This window comes from Manis javanica, chromosome 1, assembly GCF_040802235.1.
Source record: "Manis javanica isolate MJ-LG chromosome 1, MJ_LKY, whole genome shotgun sequence".
In the NCBI taxonomy this organism is placed as follows: domain Eukaryota; kingdom Metazoa; phylum Chordata; class Mammalia; order Pholidota; family Manidae; genus Manis; species Manis javanica.
In genome coordinates, this window is record NC_133156.1 from 17,387,756 (window position 1) to 17,401,988 (window position 14,233).

Genomic DNA, 14,233 nt, shown 5'->3' on the forward strand with positions numbered 1-14,233 from the left:
AGTGTATTTTGGAAAAACATTAAAAAAAAAGAAACAGTCTTTTAGTTAAATCATTCATTCGTCAGTTGCTTGGGGTGAGAGGTAAGACATCTTTATTTAAAGCATTCAGTTACCATACATGCAAAAGAGAATCTTTTTTTTCCTTTTCTTAAAAAGCATCCATTAAAAATGTTTCATTTTTGGTTTTGTGGTTGATACAGAATTCTTTACGTTTTTGTGGTTGATACAGAATTCTTTAAATGTAGCAATGTTTTATTTGTCAATTTTTCTTTCAAATAGATTCAGGCTATTAAAATGATGGTTCGATGGCTACTTGGAATGAAAAATAATCACAGTAAATCAGGAACTTCCACCTTAAGATTGTTAACAACAATATTGCATAGTGACGGGGATTTGACAGAACAGGGGAAGATTAGGTATGTAATTACTATTTCAAAGTTCTTTGGACTGCATAGTATTTCAATATCTGGTATAATTGTTAAGTGGTGCAGTTTATTTTTTAAAAGATAATTAGTATTCCTTTGTATGTTTGCATATACTTGTACCGTAATATGCTGTTGACAGTTATTTCAAAGTGGCAGTCACAGGTCTGGTACCAGGGTACTGCTATACATGGTAAGCATTTTAAACAATAGATGCTTACTTTTTGAATATCTAATGTGAAAATGATAGTGTACCAATCAGTAGCTGATCTAAAGGGAAAAGAACAGACTGGGTAAAAGGCAACTTAAACTTACTTTGTTTCCAGAAGTATAAATATATGAAAATTTAAAAAAATGCACTTGATGTCAATTATTTAAAATACCCACACTTTGTTTCAATTTTGCTTTGTTTTATTTGAAAGTTGTAGTATGGTATAGTAATTGAAAAAATGGACTCTGGAGCCTGGATTCAAATCCTGGCACCACCATTTAACTAGCTCCATGACATTTAGCAAGCTGCTTTACCCTCTCTGTACCTGAGTGTCCTTATAAATAAAGTAGAGATAATGATTATCCTTATCTCATGTAGCTATTATGATAGTAATACTAGTATATTTAAGGTATTTAAAACACTGCCTAGTGCAGAGTAATTAGAAGTATTGGTGGTTGGTAGTGGTTATTATATCCAAGTTGGCTAAAGTTATGAAGTTTGTCCTCTCTGAAAATACAAATGCCATTGATTGCCTTTTATTGGTTAAAAAAATGTGAGAAAACCTTTTTTCCCCTTAATATATCTAGCTTTAAGACTTCAGGGACAAAATATAAAGAGGAAGCTGGCAGCCTCTTTCTTCCCGTCCATCCTCATTCTTCATGTGTGTTCTGCTCATGCTGTGCTTTCCCATGAAATGTTAACAGCATGTCTTTCTCAAACAAATTAAGTCAAATAAAACTAGGTAAACCATTCCACATGCTGTAACTTACCTACCTTCTCTGTCTAATCACTTGACTTCACCTCTCCACTCTCATAATTTGTATATGCCAGTGTCCAGGATTTATGTAATAATTGGAGAAAAATTTTTCCCTAATATTAATACATTTTATGTCTTAAAGTTGTTGTTATATTATTTATGTGCATGTTTAGACACATTTCAGCTGTTTTTGTTCATGGTGTTCTTTAACAAAATCAAATCTGTACTTGAGTTCTGAAAATATATGTGAATTAATTGGTTCTACAGTTTTAAACAAGGCTTTATATTCAAACCTAATCTTCAAAAACATAGTTGTAAAGTATTTAATTATAATTACTTGTTTTTTATTTCTACAAACTCCAACAAGAAAAACAGACTTTCTGTTAGCAATGGTTAAGTGAGTTACCTCATAATAGCTATTTGGGATTTTGCCTTTCATGAACTGAAAGCCCCTCTGGGCCATTTAACTTCAGAACCTTACTGATGCCTGCATTCAGGTAGTATTTCACATAATCCTTGAAAAGATAAAGGAACAGTCTTAAACCAACTAGATCAGTAGTTTCTGGAAGACTGTCTTTTAAATCCTTCTCAATGCTTTAAATATGATAGATGCATATTTCGTACATGAATATTGAATAATAATCTTTTACTTTAGAACTATATAATGGGTCCTAATTAAGGAATTATAACTTTCCCTCTTAACATTAGTTCAAAATGCCCATAATTCATCTACTATGTTACTGTATTATGTTATTATACTATGTTTTGATGTATTTACTACTCAAGAATTTACTAACCTTTAAAATGTGTTCCATTTACTAGATATTTTCTTTCCTTAAAAGGAGCCTCCTGGTAATATTCGAAAAGTTGAATTCTAGTTAAAAGTTATAATGTTTTATCCACTACAACTGCCTTCATTCCACTTTTTATGTACCTAGCACAGTAATTTTAGTTGACTGATTAGTAAATCAGGACTTTTTAATGCCTAATCTATAAGTAAACATATATTTTAAGAAAATCCACACTGAAAGACTTAAGACACCTAAACATACAAATAGAATTTTTTCTAAGCTTATCTAAAAGGTATTTCATGTAAAGATGAGAGAATTAAATGCCTTTAGGCATGGACTTACGTTCAAGAGAAGAAATTAGTGTTATTAGGCATCATCTTCCAAAGTTAAGTAAACATAATAGAGTATTCAGTATCAGTAAATTGATTTTTTACCCTTTTTTTGGGCCAAAGGAATTTTTATAAAATGACCTCTAGGAATGTTTCTGTGCAGGCACTTAGAAATCTAATTTATATTCTTTCTTGCTTATTTTTCAGCAAACCAGACATGTCACGTCTGAGACTTGCTGCTGGGAGTGCTATTGTGAAGCTGGCACAAGAACCCTGTTATCATGAAATCATCACTTTAGAACAATATCAGCTGTGTGCACTAGCCATCAATGTAAGGAGAATGGCTGTATAGATCATGACTTTATGTGGTCTTTGACTTTTAGGAAAGAAAAAAGTCTACCATGATATAGAGATAAAAATCTTGAGTTATTTCCTTTTGGCAAATTTATTTATGCATTTTGGGTACAGTTGATTTTTGTTATTTGTAGGGGAAGTAATGGGTGGTTCCTACAAGCCTCTAGTCACAACATTTTTGTCAGCTGATCAATACATAACCTTGTTTTATGGGTGTGTCTATTTAAAGACACCTTATTTAATATACAGTTACTTCATTAACATTGAACTCAAAGCCAGCAGTGCTTGAATGAAGCTTCTCTGACACATACATTTTCTTCAGAAGGCACTTCAGTCTTCTTACTTTTGGGAACACTAGACAGCAGTTCACCATTATACTTGGCAGGCATTATAAACAAAACCAACAAAAAGCACAGAAATGCAAAAAATGTGGCACTAAACAGACCGCCAAAAAGACACTGGTTTATAATAAGAGCTGAAACAAGAAGGCAGAGCATTGCCTTGTTTGAACTCAGCTGGCATGTGTGACAAGCGACTAAAAAGTATTTTTTTGTTCTACTCATTTACTTGAAAATGAAAGTACTGAAAGCTTTGATTTGGGGGTTACAAATAAAGCTTAGTGAGTAGGTGAATTCACAAATTTGGAATGTGAAAATAATGAGGATGGAATGTATTTAGTTCTTAGAAGGAAAAAAACCCAGAAATTTATAGTTTTGTAAAGATGTGGCGTAGATAAATTTCAGGTGAGAAACATTCTTAACATTTGGAGTTGAATTCTCAAATTATTAACAGTGACACTAATGGATTCATATTTCAGCCTTCCAGCTTTTGTATTAGAGTAACATAATATTTGAACTATATCACTTTAGAAGTCTTTGTCATCACTGAGAAAGTTAAAGCTTTCATAATAGTGTGATATTCTGATAGGAGCTTTTCATTCATAATTTGGTTATTTTACACTTAGTTTTCCTATTCTTTTCTAAGCAGTCTTATATACAAGAATTTGGCACTTATTTCATGAATTTTTGTAATTTTTCTCTGCATTCCCCCTTTTCATTGTTTATTTTTAAATAGCTGCTTATTTATAACTGCTGAATATAAGCAATCACCTGTTAATTGTCATCATTTTGTCACTTTCTGGTACTTAAGTTAAAACACTACTCCAAATACTGTTTTTGATTTGTTTTAGTTTTGATATTATAATTTAGACACCAATTTGAAAACAAGATTTTGGGGAACACGTTATTTCCTGGAATGGTTTTTCCATTTAATTTTGGAGATAATCTTACTTTGCAAGAAAATGAAAATTGTTTGAAAAGTATATATTAAATTTCTTAGAGGGAATCACCTACATAGGTATTTTTGAAATTTGTAATACGTGCAGTCTGTTGATTTATCAGGTTCTTGGTCTGATATTTCTTTGGGTATTGGTGCTTATCAGTATTGAAATGGAAAGTAAAAAAAACCAAACCAGGAAATTATGGAAATACGGTAAGAGAGATGGTCTTTGAAATGTACTGTATGTAATGTGTGCAAACCATTAGTTAAATGTCCACTGTGTGTAAAAAGTATCCACACATTTTAACTTCTAGAGACTTTATTTTCTAGCACAATACTTATTATATATTACTATCTCAGTCACCATATTCCCAAGGTAAAAATTCAGATGGCCTAGGTCTTAAGATTGCTTTGGAATTCTGTTGACTGTGGAACATGTGTTAATGGTTAAACGTTAATTACTAGCATATTCTTACAACTTACAAATTTATGAGGTTATTCTAAACAAAACTTTTCCCTAATTCTGTTCCTTTAAACCACATGCCACTCTCTTCTTAAACCCCCAGGAAACAGTAATCTCTCACTCCATATTTGGCATTTGCCTTCATTGTTTTCCATAAATGCTCTATTAAGCCCCCGTATCCAATGGCTTAGTCTTGCATATGTCCTTTCTGCATCATTTGACACAGCTCCTTGCACCTTTAATGAAACTCTCTTCTTTGTTTCTGTCTCTTGATTTTTGTCAAACTTCTCTGACTACATTTTCTAGCTCATCTTTTTCCTTTAAATGTGTTCTGTGAGGATCTGTCCATGACCACCTCTTCTAGTTACACATTCTTCTTTGGCCGTCTCATTGTCTGTAGGTGTGACTCTTGTACTAGCAACATTAACTTTTGTCAAGTTTCTGTTCCCACCTCCAGTGCTGAACCGAAATTTCAAATGGTTTCTGTTCTGCAAATGTAAGATTGAATTCATACTCTTTCCCAAATCTATTCTTTCCTGACATTTAGAGCTTCAAAAAGTGTTAAATAAATCTGAATGGCATTTCTTAGACCTAAAAGCACAAGTTTGTATTTGACTATTTGCTTGTTCTTGTACCTCATCGCAGAAGTGCAGATAACCCTGCCCTATGATATCTATTATTCCTTTTACTCATAACTTTCTATGATGAATCATTCTTTTTTTATTAAAGTATCATTTATATACAATCTTATATTGGTTTCAGATGTACAGCACAGTGGTTCAGCAGTTAACCTGTGTTATTAAATCCTCATCCACCTCTAGTGCGGTTACTATCTGTCAGCATAGAAAGATGTGTTACAGAATCATTGACTATGTTCGCCATGCTCTGCTACTGCCCCCATGATCACCTTACACTGTGCTTGTGAATTATTGTGCCTCTTTCTCCCCTGCCCACCTAAACCCTTCCCCCCCACAAGCCTCTCCCCCTTGGTAACCACTAGTCACTTCTCAGTGTCTATGAGTCTACTGTTGCTTTATTCCTTATGTTTTGCTTTGTTTTTTATATTCCACAGATAAGTGAAATCATATGTACTCGTCTTTTTCTACCTGGCTTATTTCACTGAGCATAATACCCTCCAGATCCATCCATATTCTTGCAAATAGCAAGATTTCATTTCTTTTTATGGCTGAATAATGTTCCATTGTGTATATGTACCACATCTTCTTTATCCATTCATCTGTTGATAGACACTTAGGTTGCTTCATATCTTGGCTATTGCAATTAGTATGGTGATAAACATAGGGGTACATATATTTTTTTGAATCAGGGATTTCGTTTTCTTGGAGTAAATTCCTAGAAGTGGAATTACTGGATCAAATGGTATTTCTATTTTTAGTTTTTTGAGGAACCTCCATACTGCTTTCCACAGCAATTTACACTCCTACCAACAGTGTAGGAGGGTTCCCATTTCTCTGTGTTCTCGCCGACATTTGTTACATTTCTTGTCTTTTGGATGGTGGCTGTTCTGACTGGTGTGAGGTGATGCCTCATTGTGGTTTTGATTTGCATTCCCTGATGATTAGCGATGTGGAGCGTCTAATCATGTGACTGTTGACCATTTGTATTTCTTCTTTGGAGAAATGTCTGTTCAGTTCCTCTGCTCATTTTTTAATTGGGTTATTTGTTTTCTTGGTATGGTGGCATATGAGTTCTTTATATATTTTGGATGATAACCCCTTATCAGATAAATTGTTCATGAATATATTCTCCATACTGTAGGCTGCCTTTTGTTCTGCTGATGGTGTCTTTTTCTGTACAGAAGCTTTTTAGTTTGGTGTAGCCCCATTTGTTCATTTTTTATTTTGTACCCTTACCTGAGGAGATGTGTCCAGGAAAAAAATGGCTCATGCTTATGTTCAAGAGTTTTTGCCTATTTTTCTTTTTAGAGTTTTATGGTTTCATCACTTACATTCAGGTGTTTGATCTATTTCAAGTTTACTTTTGTGTATGGGGTTACACAGTAGTCCAGTTTCATTTTCTTGCATGTAGCTGTCCAGTTTTCCAAACTCAGGCTGTTGAAGATGGTTTCTTTTCCCTATTTTATATTCATGGCTTCTTTATTGTCTGTTAATTGGCCATATATGTGTAGGTTTGTATCAGGGCTCTATTCTATTCCATTGATCTGTGGGTTTGTTCTTGTTCCAGTACTCAATTGTTTTGATTATTGTAACTTTGTAGTAGAGCTTGAAACTGGGGAGCATAAGCCCCTCAGCTTTGTTCTTCTTTCTCAGGATTGCTTTGGCTATGGGGATCTTTTGTGGTTCTATATGAATTTTAGAACTATTTGTTCTAGTTAGTTGAAAAATGCCATTGGTATTTTGATAGGGATTGCAGTGTATCTATAAATTGCTTTGTTCCCAGGAGCATATCTTTTAAATCTTTATTCAGATGGTTGATTCCCTTCGATATTCCTGTTGTGTCATCATTTTGTCAGTGTTCTCATCCTTCCTTGTCAACTGTGTCAGCTGCTTTTCATACGATTGGACGGCTCTTCTCTAATGTCACTTTAATGACCTTTTGGAGTCCTACTACTTTTGCCATGATTCACAATTTGATTTTTAGTTAGTTTGCACTGTATTGTTGGATCCTGAATAATTAGTGAGAGTGATAAAAATATCATCTTTTTTGTAAATGTCTAAGTAGGGAGGGGGGGTATTAGAGTGGAGATTAATTTTTTAATCTATGGTCTGTCCATTTGTGAATTTATTTCTGGTATGTTGACTTTTACTTGTACAGTTTGTAATTGGGTATTTTCACAGTAAATAATTGGATAATGAAGATTCTTCTCCCCCACAGGAGTAATACTGAGGAAGGAGTATGTTAGCTGTGACTTTGTTTTGTTGAGTCTAAGGGTAGGTCATAGACAGCATTTCTGTGAAAGCTAGACTACTGTTTTTAAAGAAGGTATTTGGTATTATAATAAACTGTGAAATGTAAGTTAATGAAAGAAAATACACAAAGTAAGGATTTAAAGGTAAGGGTAAAATGTTATGACCCAGGTTTTGAAGAAAAACAAATGCTAAAAGCAAATGACTATTCTAGCCAGATGAAATAGCATCCACAACTTTGCAGTGATATGAAACACACGACCCCTTGTGTTAATTAGTAGAGGGTAAAGGTATGATTATGGTCTTTAGATGTCTCATATATGACTCGAAAGTCATACTGAGCTCTTCCCTATAGTTTATTTTAAAATTCTGATAGTCTCTGTAGCAGACACTGTGTTAGGTTTAGAGGCATAAATATGAATATGAATATCTTCGAGGAATGAGCACTGATGATCAAGACGAACGTGTAAACCAGTCATTTTAATACTGTGTATGGGTGCTGTGCTGGGGATAAGCAGAGCGCTAAGGGAGCACAGAGGTGGGTGCAGGGTAAAGAGCACACAGTGGTTTCTGGGAAATACGGGAGCTGCATTAAAGACAGGAGGGCTTAGCTAAGGGAGATGGAGCAGGAGGGAAACAGACAGCTGTGATGAACAGGTCGGTTTGTTCATAGAACTAAAAGTAATCTGGTGTTTCTGAAATTGATTAGTAGCTCACAGTTGTGAATTTTAATTGGAATAGCTTTTTAAATGATAGGACTAAAGTATATAAATTGGATAGAGTTTCATCTTGCTCAGTAAATGAAAAGGCTAAATATGAGAAAAATAGATGTTTAAACTTTTTTAAATATCTTGTTAAAGTTAATATGGCTGTATGTTTGCTAGTTTTATGTTTTAAAAGTACATTCATAATTTTGTAACTCATACAACTGGTAGTTATTAAGGTTCAGATGACCACTCCAGTCCTGAAATTAACTTGTTACAGCATCTCCTCTTGTGAACAAAAGCAGTGGTTGCAGATGAACTTGCTGCCATTTACCATTCTGGTTACTTGATATAGCAGCACACTTTGTATCTGAAGTTTTTACCTATTTTTTGCTGCCATATGGATAATACAGAAAATAATTATGTCTTCACAGGATGAATGCTATCAAGTAAGACAAGTATTTGCTCAGAAACTCCACAAAGGCCTTTCCCGATTACGACTTCCCCTTGAGTACATGGCAATCTGTGCACTTTGTGCGAAAGATCCTGTGAAAGAGAGAAGAGCTCATGCCAGGCAGTGTCTGGTAAAAAATATAAATGTGAGACGGGAGTATCTGAAGCAGCATGCAGCTGTTAGTGGTAAGCATATATGAAAATCAAAGTATACTTCAACAGCCTGCCGGCTTCACTTTTATAGAACACAAAATGGTGTTACTATTATCTGTTATATTTTGATTGGCACTCATTAAGAAGTTGTTACTATTTTTCAATAACAGCTTTCCTTTAAAAAGGTCATTTTAAAAATATAAATGCATGGGTATTTAAATATCAACCCACATCTTTATGTAACTGACTAAATGAACAAAGGAAATGAGCAGTGACATTTTAATAGAACAGTAATATGTGCACATTTATGTAGATTTTCTAAGTACTCTCTTTCAGTTTTAAAAAGTACAGGTTTTTGATCTCTTGATTGTTACCACCAGTAGCTGACATGAGTAGCAGGTATTTGTGTGCCTGATTTTAATCTGCTCACTTTATCCCGTTCATGTTGTTAGTTTCTGTACCTCTCTGACTTCTACAACTTGGTTAACAGCATTGTAATCCATCCAGTTATCAAAGTCAGAAGTTGGGGGCATTCTTTAAACCTCCCTCTTCCTTCTTCAGTTACCGAGGCATCGCCCGTCTCCCTCTGGCTCTCTTGAACATCTCAACTCTCCTCTACTGTGTTGCACTTGGATTATTGTGTACTCTCCTAACCATCTCCCTGTTGTAAATGTTCCCCTGCCTGTGACTGCCTCCAGCTGTGCCACACCACGATCAAAATTCCCTTTTCTAAAACAGATCAGATCACATCACTTCCTTACTTGAAATCCATGTAGATTCTTCGTTGTCTAGGAGACAATGTTGGAACTCCTTGGCATGTTCCTTTGTTGTTTTACTCTCAGCCTGTGTGTCAAGCTTTCTGTCTAGCCACTCCTTGCTATCAGTTTTGTTCTCCTTGGATTATGTGAAATTTGTGCAGCCATTTTTCCCTGTTTTACACTCTGGAGATTGCCTCCCGCTTCAAGACAAAAAAATAAACCAAGAAAACCAAAGAGTGTGGTTTGCACCTTTTGAATCTTTTAAAACACGGTCTTGGTGTTATGGCATCTCTGGAACCACCCCTCTTTCTCTTCCTTCCTCACCTTGGAAGAAATGAGGACTCTGCAGCCGAATCCTATTGCTGCCACTTACCGGTCGTGTGTGGATGGCTCACTTTAGCATCCTGAGCCTTCGTGTACTTACCTGTAAAGTTGGTGTAGTTACACCCATTTCTCATGGCTATTATGAGGATTAAAAAGTTATGCTCATAAAGCACCCGACTTAATGTCATGGTCCAAAGAAGTACTCGGTATTTGTTAGCCTTTCTTATTTTAAGGCACCTTCCACACTGAAGTACAGCTTTTGTTTCTGTTTATGCTTTAGTGTGAGGTCTTTTGTCTAGTTTCATTCATCTTCATGTCTAAAATAGGAAGTCGTCCAAAAATTAGTAAGCACAGCACTCAGTAAATATTTGATGAACTTTAATTTGAATTTCTCTGAATTTTGAGCCTTCTTACCTTTTGTCATCTATACCTGCCTTGAAATGGTTTATATTAAGCACAAACTATTCACTCTGAATTCAGCAGTAAAGAACTTGGTGCCTATTGACACATATGTTATTAAATACTCCAGGTTGAACTTCTAATTAAAAAATTTTTTTTGAAAGTAGGAAACATAACAGCTAACATTCAGAATATAAATCCTGGTCTTTTTGAGTAATATTTATTAAAGCTAGTTAGGATTACCATTTTGACCTCTAATATGCTCATCTAAGTCAAAATACAAAAATATTTGAATTTAAACCAAAAAGATTTTTCTTTATTACTTAAAATGTCATAGAAATTTTGAAGTCTATTCTTTTATATCTATTCTTCTGTTATAAATATTAAATTACTAAATTTAAATATTAAATTTTAAGCCTTTTGTACCATACTAAGGCTGAACGATTTACTGGATTTTCAGTTTGCTCAGTTTATGAGAGAGTGTTGAATATAGTTCCCTGTAATAATAAGAAAAATGGATCATATGTTTCTTAGTCTTAGATATTTCTTTTATCTAAGAAAGGGAAAAAGTATTTGGGTCACTCTTTCCCATGTGCATTTGAAGATAAATACTTATCTTTGTAGCTTCTGCATATGGTGCATTTAGTAGGTGTTTCCATAGTGGACTTGATGGATGGATGGATAAAACTATTTGTGATGTATTTCAACACTGGATATTTCAATATATTTTTCTTCTGGTCATATTGTGGTAAAATACAGTATTAGAAAGAGAATGAGTGAAAGAGTGAGTAACATTTGGTTTTCTAATGTGATGTTTTTGTTTTTGTTTTCTTTTTCAGAAAAATTATTATCTCTCCTACCAGAGTATGTTGTTCCATATACAATTCACCTTTTGGCACATGACCCAGATTATGTCAAAGTACAGGATATTGAACAACTTAAAGATGTTAAAGAGTAAGATTTTTTCCAGGCCATTTTCATATTTTCTGAAACTTTTTTCTGCTTCCTGCTAATAATGGAGTCTGTTATAATTGTCTCATTAGATTTGTTCCATTTCATAGGAGTTTAAGGTTCTTTCCCTTACTCTTGATTTTTTTCACAGTGTCTCTTCAAACTTCATTTCTTATAAAAGTTGGCAAAACTTAATTTAGATAATTACTGTACTACTGTTCTATTTCTCCACCAGTCTGGCATTTCTTTTTGATTTAACCAATCCTTTAAATTGTTTTCATTCCAGTTCTTATCTTTTCCTACTTTCTTCTGAGACTGTATAGATTTCCATGTGAGGTGGGTGAATTAATACTCGGCTTTATTCACATAGTGAGCATATTTTCTTTGCAGTAACTGTCTTCCTCCATAAGGAGGAGGATGGGCTGATTTAGTCCTGGGCCAGGTCGGAGCTGCTCCCACTTACTGTTTCAGTGGTGATGCTCGAAATAACATGTATGACAGTTGTAATTCTTTCAAAGATTATTGTTGAGAGGTCAAAAGACTATGTATGCCTGGGTGTATAATAAGGGAATATAGCAGTATTAGAGAAGCCTGTAAGACTAGCATAGTTCTTTAAAATAAGCTAGAGACCCTGGTCCCTGGTCCTCTTTCTGTTATAGTAAAGGATGGCCTTTGTGGTTTTGAATAAATTAATTTCTTATACTTTTGGCTTTCTGTCGAAGGAAAATGACTCTTGGTTTTTTCAATTCATAGAATTATTTTATAGTTAAATATTTGAGATGTCTCAAGAGAATAAAATCAAATTATTGATAACTTTCTCATGGCAAGGGAAAAGCTGTTACTCTATTTTTGCCTGTTTCCATTTTTTAAAATAAGCAGTTCTCCCAAAATTAGTTCTGTGTTAGAATGATTATAACTAATGAAACTTCTAGCCACCCCTCTTCCTCAGAAAACACTGGTTTTTGAAATAGATAAAATACTCTTTGGGATTTAGTGAACATTTTTGGCTGTATTTCCAGGTTATGCCAGTATAGCCATGAGTAGTCTCCATTCTATCGGAGAGCCACTCCAGACGACTCAACCTATGCCTGAGATTCAGAGTTACTTTTTAAACCCTTCTGGAATGATTCCGCACTTCACATTTCTCTCTTCTCCTATTACTTTTCTCCTCTGTGCTCTGTCCCATTTTTCACAAATGCAAAGCACTTTTGACTTTTTTTGTGATAGAATTTTCTGTAATTAAAACTGAACTACTGAAGCTTTCTTTTAATTTTTCCTTCTTTAAGCAAAGACAGTATGTATAGTTGTGAGCCATGACTTCTTCTTCTCTCATTTATCAGTGAAGATTCTTAACTGTTGAATACAGTAAAGCAGTTACATTTTGCTGAAGACGTCCCATCAGGACTACAGTCAGTACTGAGTATATCCCGCCTCACCTTATCGATGGTCCAGTTAACTGCGTTAGGAAGTTCCCTTCCTGTCCTAGCTAGTAGGGCTTAGGATCACTTCATGCTTTTCACCATTTATATCCTTTGTAAACCTAAGGGGGTGGATCTTACAAACTCATAACTACATTGCTGATATGTTGTAATACGTATCTTTTTTTCCTCTGTTGATACATAGCTGTTTCTTTTAATTTTTCTGCTTTTGGAGTTCATGATATTTCTATTTAGAGTTATGGTACTTGAATTTAACAACCAACTATTTCTTCTGTATTTCTTCTTCTTGTTTTTAGATGTCTTTGGTTTGTTCTAGAAATATTAATGGCCAAAAATGAAAATAACAGTCATGCATTTATAAGAAAGATGGTAGAAAATATTAAACAAACAAAAGATGCCCAAGGACCAGAAGACGCAAAAATGAATGAAGTATGTAATTCTTTATAATAATCATGATTCTATGTTCATTTAAACATTTGACTGTATGGTATGAAACTTCTATAGTATTTGTAAACAGCGTAAGACTTATCTATAGTAAATAGTATTTCTATTAGTAGTAACTGACTTACTCATATAATTAGTAGTAATGTTGTTACAAGTCAACTAATGAAAACAATAGTCGGGGTAAGCATTTTAACTTACACTGCTGTACTGAAAACTACATGCAGGCAGACCTCATCTTCCTGTTACACTCTCTGTGCTTCCCAGGTAATGTAGTTTTTACAGATTAAAGGTTTGTGGTAACCTTTCATCCAGCAAGTCTCCTGGTACCATTTTTCTAACGTCATTTGCTCCCCTTATGTCTCTGTGTCACATTTTGCCAGTTCTCACAATATTTCAAACCTCTTCACTGTTGTTACACTGTTAACAGTATCAGTGATCTTTGATGGTACTCTTGTGATTGCTTCGGGGCTCTGTGACCTGCATGCGTTCAAGGTAGCGACCTTAATGGATGAATACTGTGTGTGCGGTCTGGTCGCTCCTCCACCTGGCTGTCACACCGCTCCTCCTCTCCCTGGGCCTCTCTGTGGCTGAGACACGACAGTACTGAAACCAGGCCAACCAGTAATCCTGCTGCGGCCTCTGAGTGCCCAGCTGAAAGGACGAGTCCCCCGTCTCTCACGCCTGGAAATGATTCAGCTTGGTGAGGAAGGCATGCCAAAAGTCAAGACAGACCAAAAGCTAGGCCTCTGTACCAATTCGTCAAGTTGTGAGTGCAATGGAAGGAAATTAAAAGTGCTACTCCAGTAAACACATAATGATAAAACAGCGAAACAGCCTTATTGCTGATACGGAGAAAGTTATGGTGGCCTGGATAGAAGATCAAACCAGCTATAACATTCCCTTAAGCCAACCCTAATCCAGAGCAAGGCCCAACTCTATTTCTGTGAAGACTGAGAGGTGAGGAAGCTGCAGAAGAAAAGTTTGAAGCTAGCAGAGGTTGGCTCATGTGGTTTAATAAGAGTGCAAAGTGAAGCAGCAAGTGCTGATGCAGAAGCTGCCGCAAATTATCCAAAGATCTAGCTAAGATCATTCATGAAAGTGGCTATAGTGAACAA

General features: G+C 35.0%; 1 protein-coding gene across 7 annotated transcripts in view; it reads left to right on the plus strand.

The window, feature by feature from the left end:
* Positions 1 to 14,233, plus strand: part of PDS5B (PDS5 cohesin associated factor B) — a 184,549-nt gene that overhangs the window by 152,635 nt on the left and 17,681 nt on the right. For all 7 annotated transcript variants that reach the window (XM_037012406.2, XM_037012409.2, XM_037012427.2 and 4 more), the window contains exons 23-27: positions 280 to 416; positions 2,718 to 2,841; positions 8,632 to 8,836; positions 11,124 to 11,238; positions 12,971 to 13,103. In XM_037012406.2, the coding sequence (XP_036868301.1) occupies positions 280 to 416; positions 2,718 to 2,841; positions 8,632 to 8,836; positions 11,124 to 11,238; positions 12,971 to 13,103 (714 nt within the window). The remainder of the gene's footprint in view (positions 1 to 279; positions 417 to 2,717; positions 2,842 to 8,631; positions 8,837 to 11,123; positions 11,239 to 12,970; positions 13,104 to 14,233) is intronic.